Here is a 16,317-nt window from a genome sequence, read left to right as displayed (position 1 = left end):
AGTGCCCCCTCTGCACGAGAGGACCAGCCTGGCTTTGGAAAGTACAAACAGTGTGGGATCCAAGTCTCAAATACGGATCCCATTAAACTGAGCTTTGATGACAGTTTTTAATTGTGCCTTTATTCAACTTAGTTCATTAAAAATGTACTTGTTTTAAAGATCCTATAAATAAAGTGACCACTCACGTGGGATATAGGTCACCCCTCAGCATGTTATTTTTTTTTTTTAAAAGCAGTATTTCTTATAGGAATCTTACTGATCACACGGTAGTTACAATAATGTCAGATATGTTGTATACAGTCTAAACAAGACAGGCCAGTTAAGAATTTACATAATGTAAAAATACACATATTAAAAGTTAGCCAAGTGGACAGACGCATGCGGGGGGGTGGGGTGGGGGAAGCAGGTGACAGGAACTCCTTTTAACAATCAGTAGAGGGCCCAGATGCAAAGAATCTGGTTTTCCCCGTTACAGTAAACAGCTTTCACTAACATATACAGGTATTTCATACACATCTAAACACACAAGGGTAAGTTGTGACCTGCTACACATAGGGTCTAAAGTGGTGTAATTGTGATTTTCCTGTGATACTCCCAAGAAAACTGTAAATAAATAGTGAACCCCATGCAAGTAGTGGGAAGCACTAGTCTTTTATCACAGGTTGAACCTGAGGAGGTTTAACTCTTGACATTAGTATCCGTAAAGAGTGTACGGCTCTTTTTGCTATGTTTTCTCCACAACTGACATGCATTTGGTGTGGGAGAATTCTGATGGCTGTCTGACCTAACTGATAGCTACTATTCAAAATGTGGGAACCTTTTCAGTAATACTGAGTTACACATTTAACATTAAAAAAACAAAAACGTGGATCATCCACAGCTTTAAGCCAGAAGGCAGAAGGGAGTATGTCTGAATGTTAATGTTTTCGGTTACACTATTTTGTGGTTTCTCCCGCTGTACTCCAGAATGACACTGGTACACTGCTGCTTTCCGTAACAACACAGGCACTAGTTTGAACTCAGACAAAACCTGAAACAGAAGAAATGCCACTCTTTCTCCAGGGTCTTTTAAGAAACTAGATCAAAATTATAAATTATTCAAGTTTCCTTTTGAGTGGTGTTCTTTATGTGTGTAACTATCTAGAGAACAAACCAAACCTGAAATGTCTACCCCTGCAAGAGTGTGGACTTTGGGTGTGGTTCTGTTAGGAGTCAGGGACCTTCAGCAGTTTACAGTCAGGGCCGTTTTCTTACACAGCCCGTTTACCCTGCATTTGTGCCAACTGTGACGGCACATGCGTTTTGCGGGGGTTACGCTTCACAACTCAGGCCTAAAGATCCTCTTAGGGAGATCTCTCTAGCTGAGTAGAAAATTTCTACCCAAAAAGGCGGCGGGTTCTGTGAACCTGAAGAGAAGACTCAGGGTCTCTCTGAAAGCCTTTAAATTGCTGCTGGAATGACAAGTTCCTATTAGTGAGAAAAGAGCATTAAAATAACTTGAAGGTCTATTTTATTGGCAACTTAGAATGCAAAGTATTTTATTTTTAAACTTTTAAAATTTGAAAACAAGCTAGCCTGCATTAAATAATATAGTTTCCAAAGCTGAATGTGCTCACTTGGAGCTCAGTTTTTCTGCTTGAAACACAAACACAACTTCCTAACACTCCTAGGTGGGAACACTACTGTCTGATGATCTGTGATTAGATGAACTGATCGATCTCAGTTGGTAACATCCCTTTTTTTTCCTTGGTAAGGGTTTAAAAAATTCTAGAATAGATGCATTTTTTCTAGTTTTACACTGACAATTTCATCCCGAATGTCTCCTGGGAGGCATAGACCATGTACAGGAATCCATCTTCATCTTTCTCACTCTCATACACCTCTGAGATTGGTGTGGAGACGCTGACCATGCTGTGTCCGTTCACCAACAGGAAGAAGGCCTGATTAGCATTGAGCTGTAAGCGCCTTCTATTGAAAGAAAACAACGTGAAGAAATATTGACAATACAAGAAGGATGAAGCATGTGTTAAAATATCACCCACTCTGATCAATAAAATATGAAAACGTTCTAAATGCTCTTGAATCCAATACTTCTCATAAAGCACAGGACATTTCCTTTGATTATATTGACATGAGCTATAGTCACACATTAGGCTGATTTTAAACTAGTATACTGTCTGAATAGCTGTTAAAGTGTCTAATGTGAGAAAGCAGTTCAAATACAGTTTCTAAACTATTCTAAGATCTAAGCCTGTGCCATTTACTGCCACTCACTGAGTCTACATTCTCTTTAGCCTTGCTGTACAAAACCTTAGTAACTTGTAACATTGATTTTAAACAGGAAACATCTATATGATGTTATGATGAAAGAAACGGGATCTGCAGTCTAGCAAGTAATATAAAACCTCAAAAAAAGAAACATTTTATAGTTTAATTAAGTTGAAATGGTTTTAATCATAACTGAATCAGAACTGAATTCAGCTGAAAAATATTTTTTAAAGATTTTAACCGGAACTAAAGATTTATCTGTAAGTTTCATAAAGAATAAGAAGTTACTCAAAGGAAATTTATTATGAAACAAAGGTGACTGAATACCTAATTATCTTGATGAGCTCACTCATGTTGACATGGTCAGGTACAAGGAACTTCGTTTTATCCAGGACAGGAAGCTGCTTCTCACCCTTGTATCGTTCTATTATCACCTGGAAAAGAAGCCAGAAGTGATTTTAAAATAGTCATCAGGGCCAGGCGCGGTGGCTCACGCCTGTAATCCCAGCATTTTGGGAGGCTGAGGCGGGCAGATCACGAGGTCAAGAGACTGAGACCATCCTGGCTGACATGGTGAAACCCTGTCTCTACTAAAAATACAAAAAAAAATTAGCCAGGCATGGTGGCGGGCGCCTGTAGTCCCAGCTACTCAGGAGGCTGAGGCAGGACAATGACGTGAACCCAGGAGGTGGAGCTTGCAGTGAGCCGAGATCGCGCCACTGCACTCCAGCCTGGGTGACAGAGCAAGACTCCGTCTCAAAAAAAAAAAAAAAAAAAAAAAAGTCACCAGGCTGTGCATGGTGGCACATTCCTGTAATCCCAGCACTTTGGGAGGGTGAGGCGAGCAGATCACCTGAGGTCAGGAGTTCGAGACCAGCCTGGTCAACATGGCAAAACCTCATCTCTACTAAAAATATAAAAATTATCCAGGTGTGGTAGCAGGTGCCTGTAATCCCTCCCAGCTACTCTGGAGGCTGAGACAAGCTTGAACCTAGGAGGCGGAGGTTGCAGTGAGCTGAGACTGCGCCACTGCACTCCAGCCTACGGCATAGAGCTAGACTGTCTCCAATAAATAAATAAAATAGTCATCAACAATTAAAAATATACAAAATGCCTCCTACATTCTTACTGGCACATGCCAAAATGGGCTTTGAAACAGCACATTCACTAGTTTCCTCATAGCTCTCCTGTGAAGAGTGATCATTTGCTAGCTTAGACATCTGCCCCTTACAAAATATGGTACAAGAGAGACGATATGGCTGCCACCAGGTAGGAAGTGGGGGAAGGAAGATACTTGGCTATGTATCCTTTCATTCTGTTTCAGTTTTGGAACCATGAAAAATATATATCTAGTCAGAAAAAGACCTCAAGCCTTACCAAGGCAGAGAGGCTGGGAGCTAGCTTCAAGCACAAAACATCTGAAACTCTCAATTCCAAAACTACCATATCCTGAGACATGGCTGAAGTTTTTTTTTTTTTTTTTTTTTTTTTGAGACAGAGTCTTGCTCTGTCGCCCAGGCTGGAATGTAGTGGCACGATCTTGGCTCACTGCAACCTCCGCCTCCCGGGTTCAAGCAATTCTCCTGCCTCAGCCTCCTGAGTAGCTGGGACTACAGGCGCCCACCACCACGCCCAGCTAATTTTTGTATTTTTAGTAGAGATGGGGTTTCACCATGTTGGTCAGGCTGGTGTCGCACTCCTGACCTTGTGATCCACCCGCCTTGGCCTTCCAAACTGCTGGGATTACAGGCGTGAGCCACCGCGTCTGGTCAGCTGAAGTTCCAATGAAAGTAAATGCATGTGTTTTGGGAGCCGCAGTGACTCAGGCTGGTTGTTCTGGTACATAAGGAGGTGAGGGTATGCATTCCAGGCCAACCTAGGAAACATAACCTCTCATCCATTAAAAAAAAAAAAAAAAAGTAAATGCATGTGTTTTAATAAATGTGTAAGTTCCTAATTATAGTAATATGCTCAATGTTTTTCCACACTAGAGACTGTCTAGTTGACATGAAAAAATTATATTTGACAAGGCAAGTAGATTCCATTATTAGCTGGTTCTAGAGACAAAGTTTTGTACATAATGACCTGGTACTTTCATTTTGATATAATATTTCTTTAAATGAGGTTAAAAATACAAATATTTGAGGCCAGATGCAGTGGCTCACGCCTGTAATCCCAGCACTCTGGGAGGCCGAGGCAGGCAGATCACAAGGTCAGGAGATCGACACCATCCTGGCTAACAGGGTGAAACCGCATCTCTACTAGAAAAATACAAAAAAAAACTAGCCGGGCGTGGTGGCAGGTGCCTGTAGTCCCAGCTACTCGGGAGGCTGAGGCAGAAGAATGGCGTGAACCCAGGAGGCAAAGCTTGCAGTGAGCCGAGATCACGCCACTACACTCCAGCCTGGGTGACAGAGCGAGACTCCGTCTCAAAAAAAAAAAAAAAAAAAAATTATATATATATTATATATATATATATATATATATACACACACACACACACATATATGTATTTGAACTACACAGGGAACAAATATAGTTTCATATTATGAATTTAAATAAAGCCATCAGGCCGGTGTGGTGACTTACGCCTGTAATCCCAGCACTTTGGGAGGCCGAGGCGGGCTGATCATGAGGTCAAGAGATCGAGACCATCCTGGCCAACATGGTGAAACCCTGTCTCTACTAAAAATACAAAAATTAGCTGGGTGTGGTGGCACATGCCTGTAGTCCCAGCTATTCGGGAGGCTGAGGCAGGAGAATCACTTGAACCTGGGAGGTGGAGGTTGCAGTGAGCCGAGATTGCACCACTACACTCCAGCCTGGGCGACAGAGCGAGACTCTGTCTCAGAATAAATAAATAAATAAATGAATACAGCTCCTCACCATACTTCCTTTCCACAGAGCAAAATATTTTGTTTTTTTAGTTCTAAGCTGCTATAATATCTGACCACAGATGAGCCTCTGAGTCTCATTAGCGTCTGTGTTTACTGAACGCTGCGGACATCTTCTCTATATACAGTAATTCTTCTGCCCTGTTACAACAAACAGAAGTTGAGTGGCAGGAATGCGAAATCTTTACATGCTTCTTTGGGAAAGAAAAATGCTTATTTGTACATTGTTCCATTGTGTGAGACCTACATAGGGTTCTGTATAAGGCTGAGTCAAGCTGTCATCACCTTCCTTGTTCAGTTTGAGAGCTTTATCTAGCGGGCATGTTCAGAAGCGTGATATTCCCCAAGGAAACATCAGGGTGTGGGCTCCACCTGCCTGAGTTTAAGTGGGAGCAGAAATTGGAGGCAGTACAGAAATCCTGGCTCCCGAGGCCAGCCAGTGGCTCACGCCTGTAATCCCAGCACTTTGAGAGATCAAGGTGGAGGGTCATTTGAGCCCAGGAGTTTGAGATCAGCCTGGGTTGTTAAACATAGCAAGACCCTGTCTCTACAAAAAACTTTAAAAATTAGCCAGGTGTGGTGGCGTGCGCCTCTAGTCCCAGCTACTCGGGAGGCTGAGGAGGGAGGACTGCTTGAGCACAAGGTGGCTGAGACTGCAGTGAGCTATGATCGCACCACTGCACTCCAGCCTGGGAAACAGAGTGAGACCCTGTCTCTTAAAAAAAAGGATACCTCTCTCTAGGTTGTGAAACTGACACCCAGGGTTTGGCTGTCTGGTGATTCCTGTAAAAACCCCTGTCAGGTGGATGCACTTATGCAGTGCTCTCCTCTGTGTACATTCATGACTGAAACCGAGGCCTGAGACTACCTACCGGGATTTTGGTAGGATGCTGCTCTCGAATAAGTCGGACATCTTCTACTCTTTGTTCTGCAATGAAATGAAGAGACAGAAGCATTATTAAGGGCCAGACAGCTTCTTCCCAGCACTGCTGCTGTTTCTACATCCAAGTTCAGCTGTTAGCTGTGGCACAGCAGAACAGTGAAGACATCTTTCCTAGGACTTAAAGAAACAAAACATGAACACTTCAAATGTGATACAAGTTTGTATCTAAGGCCAAGGGCAACATAACATACATGGCTCTATCAGGTGATAGGACAAAGACCAGGAATATGGGACAACTAGTTTCAAGGAACTGGGAGCCCAAAGTCTGTGGTCAGATATACAAGGCAGACCCACTGCATGAGTCCCAATCCTTCCTCCAAAGACCACTACCACCTATAATATTAACTTCAATTTCTGTTAATTTTCCACACTTTGTTGGAAATGGAACCCATTATAAACCAGGAAATGCAATTTTTCCCTTATCACTTCCAGCTTTTTAATGATATGGTGCCTAAGAGAAAATAAACTGCTCAAGAGAATGGAATATGATGCCTGTAATCCCAGCACCTTGGAAGGCTGAGGTGGGCAGATCACTTGAGGTCAGGAGTTTGAGACCAGCCTGGCCAACATGGTGAAACCCTGTCCCGTCTCTACTAAAAGTATAAAAATTAGCCAGGCGTGATGGCACATGCCTGTAATCCCAGCTACTCGGGAGGCTGAGGCAGGAGAATCGCTTGAACCCGGGACACGGAGGTTGCAGTGAGTGGACACTGCACCACTGCACTCCAGCATGGGCGACAGAGTCAGACTCCGTCTCAAAAAAAAAATCTATTCTCCCTTTTAATAGAATCACTTATTGATAATTTCAACAACTGTACTAGACTGTGGGCAATATAGGGAAAAAAACAAGCCAAGTTCAGTTCTCAGAAACCCAAATACAGTTAGAGAGAAGTCATTTACAAAGCAATATGTGTATTAAAAAAAAAAGGCAATATGTGAACATATGACTTAGATGGCATTATTTAAAACCTCCAAAAAAAAAATGAGCAAAATAACCTTGATTTACTATGGTAGGACTGATTCTTATGGTAAGCGCAAATAATCAATGTCATGAACTTCCCGAGACAGAAAAAATGTGGTGTGACCTACATAAATATGACGTTACTCTAATATCATTGCCAATCTCATTTGGATTAAAAAAAATTTTAGTATCATTCTTTTTTTGAGACAGAGTCTCACTCTGTTGCCCAGGCTGGATCGCAGGGGTGCAATCTCCACTCACTGCACTGGGTTCACACCATTCTCCTGCCTCAGCCTCCCGAGTAGCTGGGACTACAGGTGCCTGCCACCACACTCAGCTAATTTTTTTGTATTTAGTAGAGACGGGTTTCACCCTGTTAACCAGGATGGTCTCCATCTCCTGACCTCGTGATCTGTCCGCCTCGTCCTCCCAAAGTGCTGGGATTATAGGCGTGAGCCACCAAGCCCAGCCCAATTTTAGTATCACTCTTTATAAAAATTTTTAAAATTCCTGTGTTCAAGTACAGCCATGAGATCGACTTCTGTTTCCCCATCCAAAACTTTAAAATCAGCTTCTAAGATACATTACTAAATATAAACATATTTGCGACAAAGATTGCAAACTCATACCAGTGCATATTCCTATTGAATAAATATGCAAATGATAAATTTAGTGGCTGGGCGCAGTGGCTCATGCCTGTAACCCCAGCACTTTGGGAGGCCGAGGCGGGTGGATCACGAGGTCAGGAGTTCAAGACTAGCCTGGCCACAATGGTGATAGCCCACCTCTACTAAAAATACAAAAATTAGCCGGGCGCAGTGTCCGGCACCTGTAATCCTAGCTACTCGGGAGGCTAAGGCAGGAGAATCACTTGAACCTGGGAGGCACAGGTTGCAGTGAGCAGAGATTGCGCCACTGCACTCTAGTCTGGGCGACACAGCAAGACTTTGTCTCAAAACAAATGAAAAATAAAAATAATAATGATAAATTTCGCTATTGTTAACAGTAAAATTAACCTAGTGGCTCTTATCCTTTGACTCCTTCTCTACTTCCCAGCGAGGTTCTCAGTGACCCCTCATCATCACCTCTCCTACGTATGAGACCTCTTCCTATGCCTGTCCTACCCCAGACCCTGTTCACAATAAAAACCTCCAGTGTGTCAGTGTAGATTATTTCAGTGTATAGGGTAAATCACGATTTAATTCACTCCAGCAAATAAGTGATAACTCTTTCATATATCCTGGAATGTTTCACATTGAAAAGCTTATCCTAAGAAATCTAAAAGTAGAAACGTTCAGGCAGAGGGGAAAGTTTTTTTTTTTTTTTTTTTGAGATGGAGTCTTGCTCTGTCACCCAGGCTAGAGTGCAGTGGCGCGATCTCTGCTCACTGCAAGCTCCGCCTCCCAGGTTCACGCCAATTCTCCTGCCTCAGCCTCCCACGTAGCTGGGACTACAGGCGCCCGCCACCATGCCTGGCTACTTTTTTGTATTTTTAGTAGAGACGGGCTTTCATCATGTTAGCCAGGATGGTCTCGATCTCCTGACCTCGTGATCCGCCCACCTTGGCCTCCCAAAGTGTTGGGATTATAGGCGTGTGCCACCACGCCCAGCTGGAAAGATTTTTTTAATATAGGAAACTAGGCTTGGCTGGGTGCGGTGGCTCACGCTTGTACTCCCAGCACTTTGGGAGGCCGAGGTGGGCGGATCACCTGAGGTCAGGAGTTTTGAGACCATACTGGCCAACACAGTGAAACCCTGTCTTTACTAAAAATACAAAAATTAGCTGGGCGTGATGGCGGGCGCCTGTAATCCCAGCTACTCAGGAGGCTAAGGCAGGACAATCACTTGAACCCAGGAGGTGGAGGGTGCAGTGAGCTGAGATCATGCCACTGCACTCCAGCCTGGGTGACAGCGCGAGACCCTGTCTCAAACAAAAAAAAAAGGAAAGAAGAAAAAAACAGGCTCTATGAAGTTTCAAAGTCTGAAACTATAGTGTTTAAAGTTATCTTTATCCTGATTTATTCCCAAAACACGACCTAAAAAGACAAAAATGATTATTTTCATGAAAGGTGGGAACTATATAAAAGACAAGTTACTTCCTTAAGCTGTAAAGAAACACCCAAGTCCCATAGGAGCATCTTAGCATGCTGTCCAGCAGCAATGAAAATCCAGTGCTGAGCCTGGAGTAATTGGCTGTACACGGTAGACACTGATGCTCCACTCTCATTCTTTCAGGAGACAGCTGTTTTAGAGGCTAACAGTATATTTAACAAAACCATTATCAACAACACAGTCAATGGCATAGAAGGAGGGCAAGTCTTTTACTCCCTGTTTCCTAATGCTGTAATCATCTGTTTTTGTCTTTCTCAACAGATTGCCCCCCTGGCAGTCAAGGACCCAGCTCCAGTCCAATCTGTGTCCCCCCCAGGGCTCAGGCTTGTACACAGAAGATAGTTAATCAACAACTGAATGAAAGCTGTAAAATAGAAATGAACACTACTCCAGATGCACACCAAAATCTAATCTACTTTCCCAGATTCCTTTCTTCTAAAACAAAAAAGAATCCTTAAAAGCCTTTACAAACATGAAAACAAAGGGTAGGAGCCTAAGGTGTCCTATTTTTATGAACACGTTCTTTGCAAAGTTGTTTTGAGATATCTTCAGTCATTTTAAGTAAAATTTCAGTTACACATATTTTCCAGGATTTACTTCTCAGAGAGAAATTGAAGCATTCCCCCTCCCCCAGGCCAGGCGTGGTGGCTCACACCTGTAATCCCAGGACTTTGGGAAATCAAGGTGGGAGGATCACTTGAGGCCAATAGTTAAAGACCAGCCTGGGCCACACAACAACAACTCTATGTCTGTTTGGTTTCTTTTTTTGGTAGAGATGAGGTCTCACTATGTTGCCCAGGCTGGTCTTGAACTCCCGAACTCAAGCGATCCTGCCTTGGCCTCCCAAAGTGCTGGGATTACAGGTGTGAGCTACCATGCCCCCACACAATTTTAATTTTTGAAGTTCATTCAATTTTTCCAACACATCTCCAAGGACACACTATGTCTCCTGACTCACACAGTCTTGGTCCACTTAATATACTGGAAATGATGGCTACCTACTGGAGACTGGAAGAATTCATGCCAGGTTAAAGGTACCAGTCCAGACTCTGCCACTAGGTGGACCATGATCTTCACCACCAGGCCCCACCCAGTTTCTTTAGCTACAAAAGGAAGGGGTTGTTTTCAGTGAGCCTTAAAATCCATTTCAACTTTGAGAACCCTCTCAATCCTGGTAGAGTTTATCAGCAGAGCTATATTCAGTTTTAACCTTAAACTCCCTCACTTGGAAAGAGAAAGCACCACTCAAGCTAACTGGGGCTAATCTTAGGCTCCATAAAGAGGTTCTCTCTAAGGATTCATTTCCCTCACTTACTGTGCTACACCTGTCTGAAAACTGTCAGTACTCACGATCAAAATTACCAAAATATTCATGAACTAGAAAGATTTTTTTTTTAATGACCAAAATCAGAAGCAAGGAAAGGTAACAGCTGTTAAGATATTTGACGTTTCTACAAAGTGACTATGAAAGAGATATTTAAAGGGGAGGGGGCAAAATAAAGGTGAGCCAAGGGAAAAACCCTGAAAATACAGTATATATAAGATACATACATCAATGGGAAAAAAATGGAGCATTATTGCTGGTCTACCCTCAGGGCCACTTTTAGGTTCCAGGAAATTCCTTGTTCGGATGTGTTAGTCTCACATTTCCTACCCTTACCACCTACTCTTCGCAGAGATTTTTCCAGAATAACCCAAAAGTACTAAGCAAAAAAGAAAATAACTATAGTTTCTGTTATGAGAAAAAGGGCATCTCTCCTACACAAATGTTCCCAGTTAACTTTTCATTGGTGAAAACAGAAGCCAAGTCTGAGGTGGGCCGCTGGATCGCTTTAGCCCGGGAGGTCGAGGCTGCAGTGGGCTGTGACTGCACCACTGCACTCCAGCCCAGGTGACAGAGTGAGACACTGTCTCAAAAAAAAAAAAAAAGAAAAGAAAATCTGTCTTAAATGCTGCTCTCAGGGCTCAATAAGCCTAAACACTATAGTAAAGAGTTCATTAGGGTTACTAACAAGAAAACTTCTAACAAAAAAGGCACGCGTAAAGTCTTGCTAACCAACGGACTGCCTCAAGAGGCTGTCTAAAAAGATATGCTTGGCAAGCCAAGGTCCATTTTCATTTACTGAAGTTTCTCAGGCACAAGAAAAAAATTAATGGTCAATGAGACCTGCAAAACTATATCCAAACTCAAATGAATGCTAAACTCTTTCTCGACTCCGGGAAACTAGGCAAAAGCAGACAAACAGCACCACTGTGTGGGCTCCTGACGAGGATGGCGGCAGGCATTCGCCGTCCACCGCGATGAACACAGTGCTTCCCTACCAAACCGGTGCCTGGAACTTAGGCAACAACAGATATCTGGATCTGCTGCGTTCTCTTGCTCAAGCGGGAAATAATCACTTCGCATCATCTGCGCGGAGTAAATACTGTGATGGTGACACCCGCACGTTTAACCAAATGCCAGGACACCTAAGTTGGGTTTCCAGTCTGAACCGGCAGAAAAGGGATGTATTCGGTATTCCTGGAGCCAAGGTGAGAACGTAATCGCAAACCCAAGAGAAGTCTCCCACCCTGGGCTACAGACAGGAACTGTCAACACCGCTGTGGGCCGTCCCAGGCGCGGCGAGGCCGGGGCCCAGCACGTTCCCCTCCTCTCGACCGAGGCACTGGGGTCTGTAAGAGGCACTCGCACCCGGGCGGGCTCCCTCGACGGGAAAACCAGCCCTGAAGGTGACGCGCTGGGTCCCGGCGCAGCCCCGCTTCAGACCCGAACTGCTCAGCGCGGCCCCGGGGGCTCTTGGGCCCCAGAAGCGCGACCCTCGCCCACAGCGCGCTTGCGGGGACGGCGGTGGCCGAGGTACGGCAGGGACCCCGCCGCGGAGGGCGCGGGGTGATTCAGCAGGCCCGGGGCCCCGAGCTCACCGGCCCCCGCCCGCCCTCCGCCGGCTGCCTCCTCCTAGGCCTCCGAGGGGTCCGCAGGCCGCCCCGGCCCAGACCAGCCCCCGGCCCTCCCGGCTCGGCCCCGGCCTGGGACCCTCACGGGGCCCCGGGCCCCGTGTCCCTCGGCCCCGCCGGCCGGCAGCCACCGGCCCCGCTCGGCCTCCCGGCTCGGCCCTGGCCCCTCACGGCGTCCCAGGCCCTGCCGCCCTCCACAGCTCGGACCCCGGCCCCGTCGCACCCGCCGCCCTCGCGGCGACACTCACCGAAGGTGCGGCGCTGCTTGAAAGTCTTCTCCGACGGCATGGTGCGGGGATCTGGGCGGCGGCGGCGGCGACGCGAGGGTCCCGGCGGCTCCTGGGGGCGGCGGCGGCGGCGGCGGCGGCGGCTGCGGCGGCGAATCCGACTCTGGCGATAGCGACTTCCCTTGTATCTCCTCAGCCCGCAGCCTGGTCAGGTGACTCGCGACGCGTCACCGAGGGGCGGGGCCAGAGCCGGCCGGGGCCGCCGCCATGACGGGCGTGGCGGAACCCAGGAGCGGCACGCAGCGTGGGGGCGGGGCAGGTGTGTGCGCGTGCGCGATGGGCGAAACCGGCGCTCTGCGCATGCTCTCGGTCGTGCCCCAGCCCCGCCCAGCACCGCTGGGCGCCTGAGGTCCTTGAGGTGACGGTTGTGGGCTGGGCCGCACCCCGGGGGTGTGGGAGCTCAGGCGCCTGCTGCCCGGCCCTGAGGAGATGGCAGCGCGGGGCGGGGGAGGCTGAGCCACAGGCGGAGTGTCCCGGGGCACTGTTGAGGGAGCGGTCAGAGGAAGGGACATGGGGCAAACCCGACCATCCCTTCGCCTCCAGAGAGAGACTTGGTGGTGCTGCCCGAGACGCCGCCACCCGGGCTGAAGCGCGCAGGGCAGGCCGCGCCCTCTCCGGGAGGCAGGGTCGCTGCTCGCCCGTGGAGCCCTGGCCCCCTCTGCGTGCAGGGGTGCGCGTGGTCCGTGGGTGGCTTCCGGGGAGCGGCCGCTGGTGACCTCCGCCCGCGGTCACTCGACGCCCGGCCTTGGGGCGTCTGCGCAACTGCTTTTGTCCCGAGCCTTCATCCTGGGCGCAGTCCCCTCTCCCAGTCCCCCCGCCGCGGCGCTCGGAACGCTCCTGGTGGCTGTAAGATCTTCCTACCGTTAGGTCGTCTGTGGCGACCGCCAGGCCTGCCCCACGTCGCTAGCCGCCCTGTCTACCCCTCAGCCTCCCAGCCACTAAACTCGCTGGACAACCTTATACTAGTGACAGTTTTTGAGTCTCGGACTCATCTGTGAAAGGGCAGTCATATTTGAGGACTCCAAATGGGCTGCAGCGCGTAAACAATACCATGCAATATTTGGTTGCTATTGCCCACCCCAGCCTGTGGCCAACGTGTCTCTGTAGGAACAGCACTAGATTCTTCGGGGTTTTTTTGAGACAGGGTCTTCCTCTGTTGCCCAGCCTGGAATGCAGTGGCACCATCATAGCTCGCGGCGGCCTCGGTCTCCTGGGCTGAAGGGATCCTCCTGCCTCAACCTCCCGAGAAGCTGGGAGTAGAGCCGGGATCTCACCGTGTTGCCCAGGCTGGTCTTGAACTCCTGGCCTCAAGCGACCCTCCCGCCTCGGCCTCCTTAAGAGTTGGGATTACAGGCGTGAGCCACTGCTCCCGGCTATTTGGCTGTTTTTGTTCTTTAACATCTAATACTTTGAAAGAGCCCCATAGTTCCAGGATTTCTCCTTTTGACTTTGTAAAAGTCTTTCTTCTATCCCAATTGGATAAAGTAATTGGATTAGGCTAATACACTCTACACTGTGAGCTTGAATCATACAAAACATATGAAAATAGCCGGGGGCGGTGGCTCAAGGCTGTAAACCCAGCTCTTAGGGAGGCAGAGGCTGGGAGGATCGCTTGAGCCCAGGAGTTTGAGACGTGCCTGGGCAACATAGCAAGACCCCGTCCTCCACAAAAAAGAAAAAAAAAAGTATGAAAATATATTTCTCGCGCCAGGTGCGGTGACTCATGCCTGTAATTCCAGCACTTTGGGAGGCCAAGGCAGGAGGATCACGAGGTCAAGAGTTCGAGACCAGCCTGGTCAACATGGCGAAACCCCATCTCTACTAAAAATACAAAAATTAGCCGGGTGTGGTGGCGGGCGCCTGTAATCCCAGCTACTCGGGAGGCTGAGGCAGGAGAATCGCTTGAAACCGGAAGGCAGAGGTTGCAGCGAGCCAAGATCGTGCCACTGCACTCCAGCCTGGGGGAAAGAGCAAAACTCCGTCTCAAAAAAAAAAAGACAGAAAATATATTTCTCAAAGTGGTTTTATACAGTTGGGATTTCTTCTAGAGAAGCCAAGTACTGTCATAGATCCTTGTATAATATAATTAATTACTCCCACCATCAGAAGAATGATGTTAGTTGTAGTTCTTTATTCCACCACTGTTTATTTTATTTATTTATTTATTTGTTTTTTGAGACAGAGCCTTGCACTGTTGCCCAGGCTGGAGTGCAGTGGCGCGATCTCAGCTCACTGCAACCTCCACCTCCTGGGTTCAGGTGATTCTGCTGCCTCAGCCTCCCCAGTAGCTGGGATTACAGGTGCCTGCCACCATGTCCAGCTAATTTTTGTATTTGTAGTAGAGACAGGGTTTCACCATGTTGGCCAGGCTGGTTTGAACTCCCGACCTCAGGTGATCCACACGCCTTGGCCTCCCAAAGTGCTGGGATTACAGGCACGAGCTACCGCGCCCAGCCAATTGTACCACTCTTTGTGAAATAACGGTGCATTTGTGCAGGTGGCACTTTCTGTCCCTGATTTTTTTGTCATAGTTCTTTACCTCAGACATCTCCGATAGTCACACAATTAATGAAGAAGAGTACTTAAACATTCTCTCTGGTTTCCAGATTCCAAAATTTTTAACCTCTGAAGCTGTGCCTTCACGTGATCTAGGACAGAGTTCAGAAGATGTCTACAGTCTGTTGGTTTGTATTCTGTGAAAATAGAAAAAAAAATCTGGTAAGTGCATATTATGTACCTACCTTCTGCCAAACAACAAAGCATCAGTTTTGAAGTCTTAAAAGAGAGTGGAGTCTGTGTTGCTTTCTTTTCTGGATTTTTATGATATTAAGTATTGACTGGTGAGTGCCTTCTTGGCTGAATTGCTGCTTTGTAAGAAATGGGCTTTCTCTTTCTCTTGCTGGACAACTGTTCCAAATGCAAGAAGAAGGGAAAAAATCGATATCTGGCATATGGAGATGGGGGAGGGGAAGCAGAGTCTCATATTTTCCTACCCTTGGGCATCCATAAAGCTTTACCAAATTACTCCAGGCCTTGGGTTCATTGCCAGAGGAAGTAGCATCGACAGTTGTGTAGTAATGGGCCAGGGTTACTCTGCGTGTTTTTGAAATATAGGACTGAAGTCCACATTTGCAAAGCTGACACTTCTACGCCTAACTTCTAATTCCAACTTGAATCTAAAGCTACATATCCTTCCATGGCTCTCAGAAAAGAATCCAAAGTGATTGGAGTATAAAGATGGCTCATAGGTTTCATTCCCGTCTAAGAATAACACATTTAGTTACATAATATATAATTATATCTATTGTATATATATTATAATAATGTACATTCATATACAAATAAATATAAGAAACAACTTCATGTAACTTTTGGAAGCATAAGTGTGCTTGAGTATTTATGAAACATTTCATGTGACCCAAAAGACTGCAGTTTAGTAGAAATTTAATGTAGTGAACAATATTCAGAGTGGTAAATTAATATTACTCATGAATTATTTTAAGCTAGTTAATATAAGCATAGTGTAATATAAACGTTAATGTTCCCTGTAATAATCCATGTAAAGTAGAAAAGCAAGAACACATCTTTCATTTTAATTTACTCAGTGTTTTCTCTAGGAATTTCATGGTGCCTTTAAACTACCAAATAATCATTCATTCTTGAAAGTTCAGCAGTGGCACCCTATTCCTTTTTTCATACCATGAAATGACCATAACCGTGGGGAAATGATGTAACTGCTAAGAATTGAATGTGATGGCCCAGCTTGAGTGATGTAAGTGGCTGCAAATCATGCTGTCTAGCTGTGTGTAAGAACGTGTCAAATGAATCACAAAACATTAACCTGACCTACAGAAAGCATCGGGGTTATTTTTTGCCACACTCAATATGGACGGCAAG

General features: G+C 46.3%; 2 protein-coding genes across 5 annotated transcripts in view; one reads left to right on the top strand and one right to left on the bottom strand.

The window, feature by feature from the left end:
* Positions 1 to 98: 98 nt before the first annotated feature.
* On the bottom strand, positions 99 to 12,687 carry MAP1LC3B (microtubule associated protein 1 light chain 3 beta). 2 transcript variants are annotated; one of them, XM_009251028.4, is made up of 4 exons: positions 12,382 to 12,687; positions 6,035 to 6,090; positions 2,596 to 2,702; positions 99 to 1,968 (listed from the first exon to the last, which is right to left on the bottom strand). In XM_009251028.4, the coding sequence occupies exons 1-4, from the start codon at positions 12,419 to 12,421 to the stop codon at positions 1,794 to 1,796; spliced, it is 378 nt and encodes a 125-aa protein (XP_009249303.1). In that variant the 5' UTR covers positions 12,422 to 12,687; the 3' UTR covers positions 99 to 1,793. The 2 variants fall into 2 exon arrangements, with proteins under 2 accessions (XP_009249303.1, XP_063573868.1); XM_063717798.1 differs by having other exon boundaries at positions 99 to 1,965; positions 12,382 to 12,513.
* A 35-nt stretch (positions 12,688 to 12,722) lies between these two features.
* The window catches only part of FBXO31 (F-box protein 31), a 65,682-nt gene continuing 62,087 nt past the window's right edge, over positions 12,723 to 16,317 (top strand). Inside the window, exons 1-2 of one of the 3 annotated variants that reach the window (XM_054534274.1) lie at positions 12,723 to 12,778; positions 15,027 to 15,138. The gene's annotated coding sequence lies outside the window, so the exon portion shown is untranslated. Of the gene's footprint in view, positions 12,779 to 13,057; positions 13,267 to 15,024; positions 15,139 to 16,317 lie in introns of those variants that run through there. The other 2 variants (XM_054534273.2, XM_054534275.1) reach the window with 2 other exon arrangements.

The sequence above is a fragment of the Pongo abelii genome, chromosome 18, assembly GCF_028885655.2.
Source record: "Pongo abelii isolate AG06213 chromosome 18, NHGRI_mPonAbe1-v2.0_pri, whole genome shotgun sequence".
Classification (NCBI taxonomy): Eukaryota; Metazoa; Chordata; class Mammalia; order Primates; family Hominidae; genus Pongo; species Pongo abelii.
This window is presented reverse-complemented; position numbering and strand designations above follow the sequence as displayed.

Excerpts from the sequence above, each read along its gene's own strand:
- MAP1LC3B (XM_009251028.4), bottom strand. The coding sequence starts at position 12,421 with ATGCCGTCGGAGAAGACTTTCAAGCAGCGCCGCACCTTCG. Across the intron at positions 2,703-6,034 it reads AGCATCCTACCAAAATCCCG|GTGATAATAGAACGATACAA; the intron begins GTAGGTAGTCTC and ends CTTCTTTTCCAG. Across the intron at positions 1,969-2,595 it reads GAGCTCATCAAGATAATTAG|AAGGCGCTTACAGCTCAATG; the intron begins GTATTCAGTCAC and ends TTCTTTCAATAG.